At 40.2% G+C, this 17,775-nt stretch overlaps 1 protein-coding gene across 1 annotated transcript in view; it reads left to right on the forward strand.

The window, feature by feature from the left end:
- The window catches only part of TMPRSS7 (transmembrane protease, serine 7), a 43,807-nt gene that overhangs the window by 6,307 nt on the left and 19,725 nt on the right, over nucleotides 1-17,775 (forward strand). Inside the window, exons 3-10 of the mRNA XM_015563808.1 lie at nucleotides 2,403-2,533; nucleotides 5,253-5,320; nucleotides 6,412-6,605; nucleotides 7,539-7,577; nucleotides 8,819-9,047; nucleotides 10,270-10,400; nucleotides 12,954-13,066; nucleotides 16,956-17,062. Of these exons, the coding sequence (XP_015419294.1) occupies nucleotides 2,403-2,533; nucleotides 5,253-5,320; nucleotides 6,412-6,605; nucleotides 7,539-7,577; nucleotides 8,819-9,047; nucleotides 10,270-10,400; nucleotides 12,954-13,066; nucleotides 16,956-17,062 (1,012 nt within the window). The remainder of the gene's footprint in view (nucleotides 1-2,402; nucleotides 2,534-5,252; nucleotides 5,321-6,411; nucleotides 6,606-7,538; nucleotides 7,578-8,818; nucleotides 9,048-10,269; nucleotides 10,401-12,953; nucleotides 13,067-16,955; nucleotides 17,063-17,775) is intronic.

Below are 17,775 nucleotides of genomic sequence, written 5' to 3' on the forward strand. Positions count from 1 at the left end.
ACAGAGTCCCAGCAACCGCTGCAAACCTCGGAGAGAAAGCTGCCTTCAGGTTCCGACCGAAGCCAGACAGTCCCGCTTCTCCTGTTTGAGTCTGGGCCCCTAGAGACTCGCCTGGATCTGGAGCTCAGAGTCTGAAGCTCCCTCCCGATTGAAAACAACAACCCACACCGCGCCGCCAGCCCCGCTCCGCGTGCACTCCGCACCTGAGAATTTCACTTCAGCACTGCGCCTCCTCTGAGTCTGGATATGATATTCTTTTACTCCTAGTTGTAGAATTTCCACTCAGCCAGCCCTCCTGTGTTTCTGGATGTTGTCCGTTCCTTGTTTCAAGCTTAATTTGAATTGGTTGTTTAAGGCAGCAATCTCCGGCGTTAACCTATGCCGCCATCTTCGGTTCCTCTCTCCATTGTAATCATTTTAAGGCCTAATTAATCTTCCTTACATTGTTGTTAATCTTCCTCTTGAATACTTACTGATGCCAGAGGATATGTGAACATCTAGATAGAAGTCACAGCTCTCATTCAAATTTTAAAAAGTCTGCAAGGGGGCAAAGAAAGGTCACAGAATCACTTACCTGGTAAAATCAGCAACAAAACAAACCTTCGTTTTATATGAGAGGCTTAGTGAGGCAAATTGATCATTCCAAAGTCACTTAACTTGAAAGAACAAATCTACGACTGAAGCTCAGGCCTCCTGCTGCCTACTCTGTGCCCCCTTCTCCGCCCCACTGCCTCACTATACCATTTGGAACCAGTGGGACCCTGGGTTGGCTATACAACAGAGGGTGCTTCTTATCACTCAGCCAAGTTGTACCTTCTTTTTAAAAAATTAAATTTAATGGAGAAACACATGTTAATAACATAGTATAAGTTTCAGATGTACAATTCTATACCACCTCCATATTCCACTAAGTGTTCCATCCAAGGTCTGGTCCCCTTCCATCACAATATAATTGACCCTCTTTACTCTTTTCAACCTTCTCCCACACCCTTCTCCTCTGGTAACTACCATACTGTTCTCTGTCTATGAGTTTGCTTGTTTGGTCATTTGTTGCTTTTTTGTTTTATGTCACACATATGAGTAAAATCATATGGTTCTTGCTCTTTTTTCACCTAATTTATTTCAGTTCACATAATATCCATGCACCATCTTTTTAATAACTATCAGTTATTTAGCATTTCCTTGTGCTCTTCCTCTAGCCCCCTTCTTCTTTCCCTTCCTTCCCACAAATATTTATTGAGCTTCAAAGCTAAGTCAGGCACTGGCTACTCTCTATTAGGGCATGAGGAATAAAAAGAATGTCCTGTTCCTCTAGACCAGTGGTTCTCAACCTTCTGGCCTTTTAAATACAGTTCCTCATGTTGTGACGCAACCATAAAATTATTTTCGTTGCTACTTCATAACTGTAATGTTGCTACTGTTAGGAGTGGTAATGTAAATATCTGGTATGCAGGATGGTCTTAGGCGACCCCTGTGAAAGGGCCATTCAACTGCCAAAGGGCTCGCGACCCACAGGTTGAGAACTGCTGCTCTAGAAGAACAGCCATCCAGACTGAAGTTATGATACAGTGGGGCTGGTACCACAGGAAAGAGATTACCACTGCCAGGAGGGTCTGGGGGATGGTGCCATATCTCAGGAAGTCCTTGGTCAAAACAAAAAGAAAAAGCAGAAAGAAAGCCCTCATTTCCCCAAGCTCTTCTCAAACAACAGCAGTGTCTTCACCTGTTGTCTGAAGACAACTCAGACATAGTTGTATCTTTGCTTGTTTCTGGGCAGGCCTGATGCCCAAAGCCATGGACCTCACAGGCAAAGCATTTGAGAAAAAGTGATCTGACCCTGGGATGAGGACCCTGGGATGGCTTATCAGAAGGATGAGTTCTCCCTGCACTGCACAGAACTGAGGACGGGCCAGCACCCTGGGCATCAGCCAAAGTCAGACAGAGGATGAGAGGCCAGGGGCTCAGTGAAGGACCACTGGGGGGCCGTCCCTTCTTCTCACGCTACGCTCACTTCTCAGAGCTTGACTGTATACATGTCTTACCTCCTTACCTTCTACAGACTTGGGATCCATAAAAATTGTATATATTCTCTTTGGCCCCTTAGTGACTCGATGACATGTAGACTGTCTAAGAGGTATATCTTTTACTTTTTAATCTTGTTCTTAAGTACTTGTCAGAAGCTGATAGAGAGAATAGAGTATCCTAAGAGATATGGTGATTTACTGCTGATGGAAGAGAAGTTATTAACTACATTTAGAACCCCCGCAAGCTGCAGAACCAGTAGAATACATAGTTGCCTAAAATTAGATAATTTCAGGAGCCTGATCTGGTATAGATCAGGCAATGCCTCATTACCACACAGATGGGAAAGCCCCCTACCTGCCCTTTCTCTTATCTTACAGGCAAGACAGAAAGCAAAGATGCTTTTTACTTTGTTGGAATGTTTCGCATCACCAACATTGAGTTTCTTCCTGAATACCGACAGAAGGAGTCCAGGGAATTTCTGTCAGTGACACGGACTGTACAACAAGTGGTGAGGTGATGGGGGGGCGGGGAGAGGATGGGTATGGCGGGGTCAGGGGGTGAAAGGTAGAGTGGAGGGTCACAGTGTGCGGGGTTGGCAGAGGAAATAGTCAGGAAACGGGATTTAGCTCACGTCAGCTGTAAGATAGAATTGCTTATTTGATAGAATTGCTTCTTTCTTTCTGCTGAAAGTAAGAGAAATGGCTCTATGAACTTCAGTATCAGTTCTTCTCATCTGTGAAATAAAGGGATTGAACCAGGTGATCTTTAAAACGTCTTTTCGTACTGACATGACATGTGTGCTGATTGACTCTGTGATCAGCATACATTTATCAACTTCCATGCACTGACATCTCTTCACTTAAAAAGAACGTTCTCATTAAAGAACTAATACATATTTATTATAACAATTTAGAAAAGTCCAAAAATGTAAAAGAGGTATAAAATAAGTATCTAAAAGTGTAAAGTATAAATTTAAAAAGTATAAGTAAAATATGTAAAGTGTAATACCCATAAAAGTATAAAAATACTTCAAAATCTTATTTAACATCACCAAAGATAGAGCCCTGTTTTATTCTGGACCACACAGACATAGGGGATAGCTCAATACTGAGGTGTTAATAGATATTCAGTCTTATAATCTGATCTTCAACTTTTACATTTAGATTGTATTTTTCTAAGCAGGTAAATGTTCTTTAAAAAATAAGTTTTCACCCTAGCCAGTTTTGCGCAGTAGATAGAGCATCTGCCTGTGGACTGAAGGGTCCTGAGTTCGATTCTGATCAAGGGCACGTGCCCGGGCAGCCGATCAATGATTCTCTCATCATTGATGTTTCTATCTCTCTCTCCCCCTTCCTCTCCGAAATTAATAAAAAGATATATTTTTTAAAAGAACAAAAGAAAATAAGTTTTAATACTACAAAGTTAGAAAATTCCTTTTTATTGGGTATTTAAGTTGTTTCCAGCTTTTGCTACTATTGATAATGCTACAACAAATTATTTGCATTATTTGCATTACTTGTCTGTATCTCTAATTACTTCCTTGGGTGATTTTCTAAAATTATTACTGGTTAAATAGAAAAATATTGATTCATCAATCTTGGTACATAGTATTAACTAGAAAGTTCCTGCCAAATTGTGTCTGCATATTAATGGTGAGGGTGGTCTGCCCAGTGGTGACTCCACTACACTTTGGTGTAGACTGAGGAAGAGCTGCGAGAGTGAGCAAGCAAAAACAAGAATAGATGCAGTGGCTCTTGTTTATTGAGGGCTTTCTATATACTGGGTATGTTGCTAAACACTTTATTTTTTAATATATATTCTTTTATTGATTTCAGAAAGGAAGGGAGAGAGAGAGAAAGATAGAAATATCAATGATGAGAGAGAATCATTGATTGGCTGTCTCCTGCATGCCCCACACTGGGGATAGAGCCTACGATCTGGGCATGTGCCCTTGACCGGAAATTAACCGTGATCTTAGGTTCATAGGTCGATACTCAACCAATGAGCCACGCTGGTCTTTATTTTTAATATTTATCAATTATTCCTCAAATTATCCCAAAGAGGTAGGCATTTTGACAACCATTTTATAGACTAGAAGAAAGAAAAAAAGAAAGGAAGGAGAAAAGGAGAGGTGGGGGAGAAAAACACAATGGAGGCTCAGCAGGTATAGGTAACGTGTTCTGTATTGCGTAGTGAATTTAAACGTCACAGGTCATATTCTCCCCCACTGCACTATATTATTTCTAAGGTGATTCCCCAGCCCACTCCCCCTTCTGGGCAATTAGGTGGGTAAATTGTTGCTACTGTGTAGAAAGGGGAATTCAAGAGAGGATGTGACAAATGAGTCAGTTTGGTTTTAGAAATGCTAAGTAGGGAGAAAAAAGATAAATTGATTGAAATGTCTCTCTTTTGAGATGCAATTAATGGAGTTTTAAAAGGGCTGAGTGTTTCCCTAGAGACTGGTGAGCTGGGAAAGGGGTGGTTGTCCTGGTTGTGGGCACCACTCGCCCCCTAGTGGCTAATATAGCAATGTGTCCTTAAGAATTTAATTTTTCTATGCCATTTAATTAATAGAAAAGAGGTTGGGTCAAGCACTTTTAACATGTGCTTAAAGGCATTTGATTTATTAATTGTGGAGCAAATTAACTTTAGGCAGAACGCAGAAGTTAAGCTTGATTAAGGTGAATAAAGACAGAAATAAATGAAGGTAACAAATTATTCTTCAGAGAAAGCAGAATGAAGGTTAAAAAACCCAAGACTGCTACAGGAAGTAAAAATTTATTTGAATTCAAGGAATAGCCCTGGCTTGTATGTTCAGTGGTTAGAACATCAGCCTGCACACCAAAGGGTCTTGGGTTTGATTCCCGGTCAAGGACATGTACCTGGATTGCAGATTTTATCCCTGGCCTGGCTGGAGCACATGCAGGAGGCAACCAATTGATGTGTCTCTCTCATACCAATGTTTCTTCCTGCTCTACCTCTACCCTCCCTCCCTGCCTCCCTTCTACTCTCTCTAAAAAATAAGTAAATAAATGGGAAAAAATCCTCTGGTGAGGATTAACTACACCCCCCCCCCTCAAAAAAAGGAATGCAAGAATAATGTCTGGGTTTGGAGTTAGAGGCCTTCATTTGAGTCTTGTTTATCTCCTTGGTAGCTAATCAGAGCTTGGTACTGTGAGAGGAAGCCAGAGTGAAAGGCTTCAGAGACCTCGGTTTTTCTTTTTCAGGTAAACCTGGTTTACACAACATCCGCCTTCTCCAAATTTTACAAGCAGTCTGTCATTGCAGATGTCAGGTATTGGGGGTCCCTTGCTTTGGGATTTCTGTGTTCACTGCTGTAAATTCCTCTCAAAGCCCTGTATCACCATTCTCTAGTAACTTCTTAGGGGCAGTTGTGGATTAATTCCCTTTTAGCACAATAGTGACCCAATTCTTTGCTATGCTTTCTTGCTGAATTTTTCTTTTTATCTACCAAAGCCTGCCCTCTCCCCATAGCTGGGATCCAGGACCCTGTACTAATGCCAGTGGGCAAAATGGCCATTAACATGCTGCTATGTTGGGTTGGGGCAAAAACAAAACACAGACCAGTATTTCTCAAAATATGTTCAGTAAAAACTGATCACTAGAGGTCTCTTGAGAAAAAAAAAGTATTCCATGGTCAAATCATTTTTAGGAAAAATCACGTGCCCTGTACTGTATCCCACCTTCCCGCACCCCCAAAGCATCTACAGATTCACAATCCACTTCGGTATTAAAGTCTTAGAATAAAGCAATTTGTTTTCTTTCCTTCACTTTTATTACCTAAATTATGTACTACAGAACATTATCTTGTGTGGCTTTTTTTTTTCATAAATCATGATAATATTTGAGCAGTTAGCAGTGCCTTCTCCAGGGTCAGACTGAAACCAAAATGGGGCGGATTCCTGGTTTTGCTACTTCCTAGCTGTGTGGTTTTGAGTTGTAGTTGGTTTTAATTTTCTCATCTGAAAAACTGGAATAATAACCAACCTCTCTGATACAATTAAATGGGATAAAGCAGACTTAGCACTGTGTATGGACACCATGAGGTATGAAAAACTATAACTTGCTATTTGTATTAGCAGTGAATACTGATTGACAGCCACAGAAATAGTGTGTTCCCCATGGAGGTGCAACTATACACTAATGGTTCTAGATCTGAACCCAACACAAGAATACACATACCATGATGCTGTCCCCTTCCAGTCCCTGTACGAGGAGGTGACGAATTCCTAAAGAAGGAAGTTGTGCTCAGTTGAAAGTTGTGCTCACGGGCCTTACCTTGAAATTACCAGTTGGGCCACTGGCTTCCTGTAAAAGTCTCCTTCCTCAGAGGTATCTCTGAACATCTTTCTCCGTTCTCTACAGCAGTAACAACAAAGGTGGCCTCCTGGTCCACTTTTGGATTGTGTTTGTCATGCCACATGCCAAGGGCCATATCTTCTGTGAGGACTGTGTGGCCGCCATCCTGAAGGACTCCATCCAGACGAGCATCATAAACCGGACCTCTGTGGGAAGTTTGCAGGGTCTGGCTGTGGACATGGACTCCGTGGTCCTAAATGGTGATTGTTGGGTAATTCTCCTTTAAGCATTCCTTCCCGCAGCACTCCTGATACTGTCAGTATTGCAGTCTCCGTGGTAATGAAGTATTCTCTCGGCAGTCCCAGTGGAACAGGATTAGTTGAAGATATGGGAGCTATGTTGATAAAGGAAGTTACTAAAGGTTACATACATTGATTGGACAATTGAACTGGGGACAAAATATATATGAAATAGAATTTATTAAAATGCACCCCTCCCTATACTTGATTTGGTTTATTCAAACTAAGGCTACAAGGCACAAAGTCCTGCAAAAGGAAAATTTTTCTGAGCTTTGTCTTGTCTCTCTTCTCATCCAGTCAGAACTGAACCTATGTTATGTAGCACTGCCCAGTGCTCCAAATGGCCTGTCCCATAGCCTTGTCAAATGTAAATTCCATCATTTGTCTTGACAGTATAATGGTTTAATTTTTGCATAATACAAAATTTATACAGCTTTTTCTTTTGATTTCAATTATATATATGCTAGGCAGATAGCAGGAAGCTGATACACATTTGTTAAATGAATGAAAATTCTGTACCACATATACTATTTTAGCTATAATTAATATGACTAATTATTATTATATTTGTTGTTTCCTTTTTTACCTTTAAAAATGTTTAAAGCTTGTTGTGGATGACTTCAAGCATACAAAAAGAAAGAGAATAGAAAAATGAACTCTAGTATACCCTTACCTTTATGCAGTTCCAAAAACCATCAGCTCACATCTGTCCTATTTGATCTGCAAATACCTAAACAACCTCCCTTCCCCTCACTGTATTATTTTAAAACAAACCCCAGATATGTTGGATTGCTTTTAAAGGACTGAAAATATTTTTTTCTAGGCAAAATTCTAACAGGATGAAATGACAAGATTGATGGTCTTTTTTTTATGTGTGTTTGTTTTTCAATGCAGCTGGGCTTCGGTCAGATTACTCTTCAACCATAGGACCTGGTAAATTATGTCATGTGGCTTCTTCCCTCCCCCTACCCTATCCTCCACCCCCCACTGCCTCCAAATCAGTATCTTTTGGGCTGTAGTTTTCCTTTTCAATTGATGGTATTTGTGAGTGCTCTCTCAGTTACAAGTGACAGAAATATACTCAAACTGGTTTATGCGTAAAAGAAATTTGATTGACTCATATGAATGGGGCTCCTCTGGGGTGGGAGTGGGGGCGGGGAGGCTTCAGGTTCGGTTGGGCCAGGTTCTAAGACAACATATCATCAGGACTCTGCTGTTGGTGCTCTTGTCCCAGCATCAAGAAGAGTTCAGGAATCTGGAGAAGGTTGTGGGTAGATGTTAAATAACAGTCCAGAGACTAATAAAGAGTCTGGAGACGAGATATAATTTTGTAAGGCATTTGTAGGTCAGAGGAGCTTAGCTAAAGGAGCTAAGTTCTAAGGTCTTAAGTCTAAGGCCTTAGGTTCTCCTCATCCCCAGGACCCCATACTTTTTATTAACACAACTTGTCTTGAGGCGAGACAGATATACACTTCAAAGGGTCAGGGTTTGGTACAGAGTCCATGGTCAGAATGGGGGAATTAGCCTACAGCTGTTGAGGTGTTTGGCCAGTAGGAGGCAAGAACATGTAGATTAAGATGCCTTTTAGCTGTCTGGCAGCCAAGAATCAATTTAATGTATCCTATTCAGGTTTGGGGAAATGCCTTCAGCCATTCCCAGATGCAGCCCTGCTGTCATGCTGGAATTGGTCTCTGGCACTCTGCATCTCTGCTTTCCTCTGTTGAGGCCCCATCAAGTGTATTTGTCCAATGTGGTAGCATAAATGGCCACCTGCAGATCCAGGCTTATAATTTATCAGTTTACCATGGTGGGAAATAAACCCACATAGATTTCCTGATAGTCCCTGCAGAAGTGCTGGGACTGGGTCTCATTAACTCTGGTTGGCTGACATGCCCACTCCTGACCCAGCTTATCTGACTCTGATTGGCCAGTCTGAGTCACGTGCCCACCTCTGCACCTAGGGGTGAGATTAACCCCAACCAAACCATACAGACACGATAAGGACAGTTTCTCAAAATGAAGTCCAGGTGCTATGATCAGGAGAGAGGGGAGTGGACTTCAGACTGGCAAAGGCAGCAGATGGCCTTCATGGGACCTCTTCTGCTCTTTACTCTTCTAACAAGATTTCTAGAAAAGTCATTCCTAAAAACAACACAAGAGCACTGTCTCCACAGAGAAAGGCTGCTCTCAGTACTTGTATGCAGATCATCTGTCCGTTCGCTACCCTCTGGAGATTTCTGCAACCTCCGGGAGGCTCATGTGCCACTTCAAGCTGGTGGCCATCGTGGGCTACCTGATTCGCCTGTCGATAGAGTCCGTCCAGATCGAAGCCGACAACTGCGTCACCGACTCCCTGACCATTTACGACTCCCTCTTGCCCATCCGGAGCACCGTCCTGTACAGGTATCAGGCAGGCACTCTGGTTGTGGGTGAAAAGGCTTTTTGGACAATGTCTCTCTTTCGTAGCACCTGGGTTCCCCTTGGGTTTTTTGTGAGCCACTTCTGCATATACTCAGGTCAATGACTGACCCATGCTCTGTATTAGCCTCTCAGAGACAACGTTTATTTTTCTTTTGTAGCATAAGAGAGTTGAAATCAGTATAGCAGAACCTTCTGCCAATATTTCTGAAATCTAACAGATTTTTAAAACATTTTTACTTTGATTGCAATCATAGTGAAGTACACTGTTTCAATAAAGTGTGAGAATAAGTATTCTGTGATGATTGTATAACATCAATAAAACAAGAAAATGTTGTTCCTTATTTTAAAATAATACAATGTTCATTGTGAAAGTGAGGTCAGAGAAAACAATGTCAACTATTTCACAAGTGCCTATTACCCAGAACAAATATCTGTTGTATTTTTTCATAAATCTTTTCATTTACACACATATATATATTTTACTTTATGAGTGCTTAGCATTTTGTTAACCTAATGTCAGTTGGCCTTTAGTCAGCATTATTATTTGTGCTTCACTGTGCTAAAATATGTACATGAATTAGTTTACTTTGAATAGTATTAACCTATCTATGCAACAGTGTTCTGTATGTATTTATTTTTTTGTATTTCTGGGATGCATGTGTGTGTCAAAAGTCCATACAGTATATAGAGATGTGCAGGGAACGGTAAAATTGTCGCTGGCTCTCACTCCTTGATCATTGTTGTTGAGTTTTTTTCACCCTTCCAGACATACCTAGTTATTTTCTTATTTAAGCCTCACCACAGTGCTGTGAGGAGTAAACCATTATTACTCCTTCCATTCGAGGTAGTGGCGTTTATGAAGACTTAGTACCTGGTTGCCCACAGTTTTTCAGCCAGTTAAGTGATGGACCTGAGTTTTGAACCCGGTTTTGCTAGCCACGAAGTACCCCTTTCTACCTTGTTTGCCCTCAAGGGGGGTCCAGTGATGGCCATCCAGGGGGATTCTCTGGCAGTTTTCTGTTCCTGTGTCAGCTCCTTTCCATGTGTTGTACCCTGTAGCTACTAGGGGATGAAGACCTGGCTGTTGGAGTTTGATGAACAAGAACTGTGTGGCTGGCCCAGACAATGTGTGGAATTAGTGTTGGATGTAGGCCCACTCCTCAGTAACCTGCTGTTCACGTATTGTTCTGTTATCTGTTTTCAGGATGTGTGAACCTACAAGAACATTAATGTCATTTGTTTCTACGAATAATCTCATGTTGGTGACATTTAAATCTCCTCAGATACGGAGGCTATCAGGAATCCGGGCATATTTTGAAGTCATTCCAGAACAAAGTAAGTCTCCCGCCCCCCGAAGTCACCTGTAGACATATTTGTTACGATGCTCCTGTCTGGTCTCTCCTGAGGCTGTATTATAACACCAGTTGTGTAGGTCAGGGACCCTGACTCAGGGCCCGGTCAGAACATAAATATCGTATCAGTTATTCTAGTAGAGAAAATTTAACTTAAAGAACTGGTAACTCAATAGAAAGGTGTTAACTAGGTAACTCAAAAGGCAAAAAGAAAACTGAGTTTTCTTTGTATCATGTAGAAAGCAACACATGTAAGAAGCAACTGGGGGAATAGAGCTTGGAGGAGGGATTTGTGAAAGGAAACTCTGGGGAAGGGTGGCTGCTCAGCTGGTGCTGGTGTTTCTGAGTTCAGAGGCAGATATTCATGGACCTGGAACCCAGACCTCTAAGGAGGGGGTGCCAGACAGCGGAGGCTGGTGTCTTTGCAGGAGATTCAATGAAGTGGACGGTGGAGAAACTGCTAACAGGATTCAGCTCTGTACAGGAACGAAGTGTTACCTGCGGGGGTGAAGAAGTGTCCTTCCGGTGACCCTCCCAGGAGTAAGAGGGGGAAGTCTGATTCTTCCTCCTCTAGCCTTCTAGTTTCGCGTTGGCACCCCCATTGGCAGGGCCTATCAGGGAGCTAGGTAGTAAAGGAAGTACATGGTTTGCAGAGTCTCAGCCTGGCACTGCAGAACAGAGAAGGGTCCGTTTGGAGCTGGTAGGCAAGTAACTAGCACACTAGCCTGTCTTTTGTGATGTCTCATTTATAGTCACACTTGTGAATGCCATCCCAGAAAGTGCCCGTGAAGCAAAAACCTTGAGGATTTAGTGGGTTTTACTAGGCAACAGTGAGCAAAAATGACCTCCTTCATTCTTCTCTTTTGGACTTGGGTTAATGAAGTAAAGCAAAACAGTAAGAAACTCTAGTCTCTTTGTGATGCGTGTTGCAACTGATCGGATCTTACAGGTTATGTCTTGGTAACTTTTTAAAATAATTTATCTTTATTGTTGAAAGTATTACAGATGTTCCCCCTCTTCTCCTTGGTAACTTCTTTATGAGCATCAGTAAAGCCAAAGGGATCAGAATGGGAGATAAGGGGGAGGAGGTAAGAGGATTTGGCTTACATAGATAGTGATAGCTATAGTTTCATCTACATTTTAAGGCTTTGTCTTATTTTGGTAGTTTTTCTGCTTCAAATTATTACAAAACTAAATGTAAAATGGATTTATTGGACTAGATATTTGAGATATTATTGGGTTGAAAATTATCTCTAACTTCAAAGGTTAAGAATGTGATTATCTCAGAAACATTATAATGGACTTTGTCTATTCACTTAACAAATAGGTATAACAACAAATAGTTATATCTTTGTATGGCAAGAATGGCTGTAGGTGTTAGGGAAATAGCAGTCAACAAAATAGAGGTAAATCAATACTCTCAAGAAGCTTGCATTCTAGCAGAAGGGTTACCATATCAGTAAGAATAGACATTTAGATCAGTGGTTCTCAACCTTCCTAATGCCGTGACCCTTTAATACAGTTCCTCATGTTGTGGTGACCCCCAATTTCACTGTTACAAATTGAACATAATTAAAGCATAGTGATTAATCACAAAAACAATATGTAATTATATATGTGTTTTCCAATGGTCTTAGGTGACCCCTGTGAAAGGGTCGTTCGACCCCCAAAGGGGTCGCGACTCACAGGTTGAGGACCGCTGATTTAGATTGTCTTAAACAGAACATGTTATGTAAACTGGGTATATTTCAACAACAAGGATGCACTTAGTTGAACAAAAGAAGTTCAGAAGCTTTTAAAAATTTATTTAAAATGTGAGTTCTTTAAAAAAATATATTTTTATTAATTTCAGAGAGAAGGGGGGGAGAGAGAATTCAATGATGAGAGAGAATCATTGATTGGATGCATCCTGCATGCCCCCCACTGGGGATCAAGCCTGCAACCCTGGCATGTGCCCAGACCATACCTGACTGGGAATCGAACTGTGACCTCCTGGTTCATAGGTCAATGCTCAACCACTAAACCATGCTGGCCAGGCTTAACTGTGTTTTTTTATGAAGTAATAGCATCCTATAAATGTGTAACCAAAATAAATTATTTGAAAACAAATATAGAATTTGAACAAACAGTTTAGCTATACCTATGTAGGGTACTATTTCTTTTCTTAAATATATTTTATTGATTTTTTTACAGAGAGGAAGGGAGAGGGATAGAGTTAGAAACATCGATGAGAGAGAAACATCAATCAGCTGCCTCCTGCACACCCTCTATTGGGGATGTGCCCCCACAACCAAGGTGCATGCCCTTGACCAGAAACGAACCTGGAACCCTTCAGTCTGCAGGCTGATGCTCTATTCACTCAGCCAAACTGGTTAGGGCAGGGTACTATTTCTTTTGTAAAAACTTAGTTTAAATTCATATATACATGCTTGTTGAGTAAGAAGCTGTGCATTTATAGTGAAAGAATTATATGTAGTGTCAGTCCCATAATGTCACAACTGCAAATCATTGTGTGTTACTGAATTTTTTCTTCCAGAGTGTGAAAACACAGTGTTGGTCAAAGAAATCACTGGCTTTGAAGGGAAAATTTCAAGTCCATATTACCCAAGCTACTATCCTCCGAAATGCAAGTGTACCTGGAAATTTCAGGTAGCCTAATTTTACCACTACCTTAAAAAATATTGTTATAGTGCTTTTAGTAGCGATTTATTTTTGAACCAAATTACCTCTATTATAAAATTTAATTAAAAAGTATTAGTTAATTTTATAACACATAAATATTTTTGAAATTCTAGAACATGAAAGTTTTTGCAACTTCAACCCTCTGCCTACAAATTAACTGCCCTTTGCAGGCTGGGGCTTATTTTCCCATTTATTATTTTGTCTGTTTGTATTAAAAATGCAAAGACATTATTATGGGATCAAAGAATTTACTCTTTTTTTATGACAGAGCTCATTTGTTAATTTTTAATTACTTCACCATTGGAATAATAATAGGAATAATAAATAAATAATACATTGGATTAGGCAATATATATTTCAGTTGTATAAGCAAACCATAATGTAAATTTATAGAATCCTAGAGGCCCAGTGCACGAAATTTGTGTGTGGTTATGGTCCCTAGGCCTGGCCTGCAATCAGGGCCATCTTCCCAGCTGCCCACATCCAGCTCCGCCCCCTGCTGCCACCCACCCCTGGTTCCCCATTTGCCATCAGGTGATAGGTGCCTGACATAGTGACTGGCCCAGCAGTTGTTCTGGTCGTTCTGCTGTTAGGGTCAATTTGCATATTACTCTTTTATTATATAAGATAGAGGCCTGGTGTACAGGTAGGGGCCAGATGGCCTGCACTGAAGGGGGCCCTGGATCAGGGTGGGGGGATCCCAAATGGGGGGCGGGGCCAGCCTGGGCGAGGGGCTGCAGGTGGTTTTCAGGTCAGCCATGCCCCTGGCTTTGTCAGAAACAATGTCTGGAATAACATCCGGAAGACGTCCGGTATATCTGGTCTAATTAGCGTATTACCCTTTTATTAGTATAGATGTACATCTCCTATTGATGTTAGACAGGGTGTCCCTGCTTTTTTTTTTTAAATCTTAGTCTGTAAACTATTTTTCTTTCTCCAACTGTAATATCATGTGGAGGGAGATAGGGCAAGATGTCATCTTTGCTCTTTCAGTACATATGTATAAAATCATTATAGTGTGACATAGCAATTAGATGTAAGCAGCAAGCAATATACAGTTTGCATTCATTCAATATGTCATTGCTAAAGGCCAACTACATGTTAGGCAGTATGCTAAACACTGGGATCCATAAAAGTACACAAACACACACACACACACACACACAACTCTGCTCTCATGGTGTTTACCATACAGTAGGGGAGATAGGCAACAAACGAGCAATTGAAATACATATACAGTATGTTATATGGATGTACAGTGCTATGGAGAACATTAAAGCAGGGAAGGGGGCTGTAGCTGAGAGAGTGGTGGTTAGCTGGGGGAGGAAGTCAAGAATTAGCTATCTTGCCCTGACCGGTTTGGCTCAGTGGATAGAGCATCGGCCTGCGGACTCAAGGGTCCCAGGTTCGATTCTAGTCAAGGGCATGTACCTTGGTTACAGGCACATCCCCAGTAGGGGGCGTGCAGGAGGCAGCTGATCGATGTTTCTCTCATCGATATTTCTAACTCTCTATCCCTCTCACGTCCTCTCAGTAAAAAAAAAAAATCAATAAAATATATTAAAAACAAAAAGAATTAGCTATCTTAAGTAAGATAGTCAGGGTAAACCTCACTGACAAGGGAACATTTGCACAGAAATAAAATCTGAAAGACATGCGGGAACTAACCTTGTGCATACCTAGGCAAAGAGTGCTGCAGGCAAAGGGAACAGCTGAGGCAAAGGCCCTGAGGCAGGAGCATGCTGGCTGCATATTATTTGTGCAAGTCAGTTAAATATTTATTAAATTTATAATTTAGTAATATTTATAAAATGTATACTTTTATCATACTTAAATCTCTACTGAGTGGTAATTTCCTGATGGCATGCATCCTTAAATTATTTTTATTGTCATCTCGAACATTTACAAAATAATTAAAACATTAAGATGCTGGACTCTTGCTCACTGCCAGAATCTTAAGGCCTCAGGGCTGCAGAATCTTAGAGCCTCAGATGACTATCAAGTCTGAAGGTTGGGGAGAGAATGAAGGCAAGAGAAGATGAAAGGAGGGGATGGAAAAGGAAAAGGGAAAGATAGAAGGACAAATATATTATGATCTTACTTATGTGCAGAATCTAAAAAAATAAACTGAACTCACAGATATAGACAAGAGATCGGTGGTTGCTAGAGGTGGGAGTTCGGCAAAATGACTGGAGGTGGTCAAAATGCACAAACTTCCAGTTATAAAATAAATAACTCATAGGGATGTAATGTACAGCATGTCTATAGGTAAAAATAATATAGTTAATTATACTGTATTGTATATTTGCAAGTTGCTAAGAGAATAGACCTTAAAAGTTCTTATTAAAATAAAATAATTTTAACTATATGGTGATGGATCTTTGACTAGACTTACTATGGTCAGCATTTGCAATATATGCAAATATCAAATCATTCTGTTGTACACCTGAAACTCATATAATGTTTAGGTCAATATATCTCAATACAACAACAACAAAAAAGATAGACTAGGATTGAATCATAAAGTATTACTACAAACTTAATTGTACAATATGTTGTTTTCAGAAGACAAAATGAATAAAAAGTGATTTAATAAAGCTGAAAATAAATGATGAGCAATATCATATTAGGCAAATGTAAACAGAAAGAAAGCATGGAACACAACCTTAGTGCCAGCCAATGATGAAATCAGGGCAACAACCTTCAGTGAAAAAAGGAAGGCAACCTATAATTACAAAGAGGGAAGTCCACAGTGAAGATATAATTATGACAATTGTTTATACACCAACGATATAGCATGAATACTTATAGATCAAAATCTATAGGACATATGAAGAAGAAGAAACAATGCTGAAATAAGAGATGTTAATTTCTTTCTCTTGGTTCATAACAGATAGTGGGAAATAAAAAATTAGGTTAAGAAAGGTATTAAACCATAGAAATAATGAGGATATTATACACACAAACACACGTGAACAGAGAGAGAGAGAAATTACCTTCTTTTTAAAATGATCTTGGAGCATTCATAAATATGATCACAACAATCCTTAATAAATTAAAAAATTAAAAGAAGTATAGGCAATAAATAATCTTTTATGTAATTAAGATAGAATTAGAGAACTTGAAAATGGATAAACCAAAATTCTACTCCTTGCAAATGAAAGAAGTTGCAAATAATTCTTGGTTCAAATGAAAATTAAAACTAAAATTGTGGCATATTAGGTATAATGTATATGCATGTCACACAATGCCATAAAAAGTCAGTTGTGTGTGTGTGTGTGTATGTGTGTGTGTGTGCACACATGCATACACACGCATATGTACTTGTACTATATAGGCAGCTCCCTCTCTTGTGTAGTCTCTTCTGTGAAGATCTAGGGGTGACTCAGTAACTGCCTTTAGGAATAACCAGGTTTCATGTGAAGAGGATGCTGACTCACTTCTCCTTTATCTAAAGAGTCTGAGTAGTGCTTTACATAAACTATGTCATTTTTATCACTGAAAGAGGGCAATGTCTACACTTATTAATAAGTGGGTGTTTTCAAAGTTAGGCTCATTTAGTGGGAGGAAACTGAAACCTACATATGATCTAATATCACTTAGCTTACTCAGAGTGGGACCTACTAGCTGCTCCCTGAGCACTGGGCTGCCCACTTTCCTCTCCATCGTGTTCTCCTCATCCGAGTTTGCTCAGAGTTAGTGTTCTACCCCACCACAGGCCACAGGGCACAAAGAATAAAATGGCCTTAAAACAGCAAGCCAAGGAAATGGGTTCTGAGTAAGACAATCTTAGCCTGAAATATGTCCTTTAATTGAATAATATATATATTTTTTACCTATGCTTGTTTTTCAACAGACTCCTGTATCAACTCTTGGCATAGCACTGAAATTCCATAACTATTCAATAACCAAGAAGAGTGTGAAAGGCTGTGACCACGGATGGTGGGAAATTAATGAGCACATGTAAGTGGTATCCACGTGTGAGGAATATGTTGAAGGGCCCTGCTCAGAGGTTCAAAGCCTTGGTTTTCTTGTCCTCAAAGAGTATACTTTACTATTTACTGATAGGGAAACTGAGGAATACAAGAGTTAATACTTGCTCAAGGCCACTCAGCTCTTAAGTGATTAAGATAGGATTCAAATCCATGCTTTATGGCTCCTAAGTACTTGCTCTATGCTGCTGGGCTGTGAATGTGCACACTGCACTTTACAAAAATAGTTTGGCAGATAAAGTCTTTCAAACTATGGAGTCATGGAGGAAAATAATATATAGGAGTCCTGGTGGTATAAAAGTTAGAAACCCTTAGCCAATTCTGTGCAGTACAAGAGGCCCAATTGGCCTGGTTATATCCTGAGTCTGGGACATGGGTTGAGGTTGATCAGAGAAAGGCTGAGAGAAATCTAGGTGCCTGCACATCCCAAACCAACATAGTAGGTCCTCATTCTCATTCTTAGTTTGTCCTTTCCTTGTTGTTATTATTTATTTGCTCCTAAAGTTATAATAGGTCTTGTATTTTAAACTGTAGGATGCCCTGTCTTGGCAGCAGAATGGCTTTTCTGTTTACTTTGCGATAAGAATCCTTTTATCCTTTTGAAGGTAGCCTAAGGGATTTTTCTTGCTAACTCTTTGTTCATCGTTATTCCATGAACGAATATATATATATTTTATTTATATA

The sequence above is a fragment of the Myotis davidii genome, unplaced genomic scaffold (genome assembly GCF_000327345.1).
Source record: "Myotis davidii unplaced genomic scaffold, ASM32734v1 scaffold379, whole genome shotgun sequence".
Taxonomy (NCBI): Eukaryota; Metazoa; Chordata; class Mammalia; order Chiroptera; family Vespertilionidae; genus Myotis; species Myotis davidii.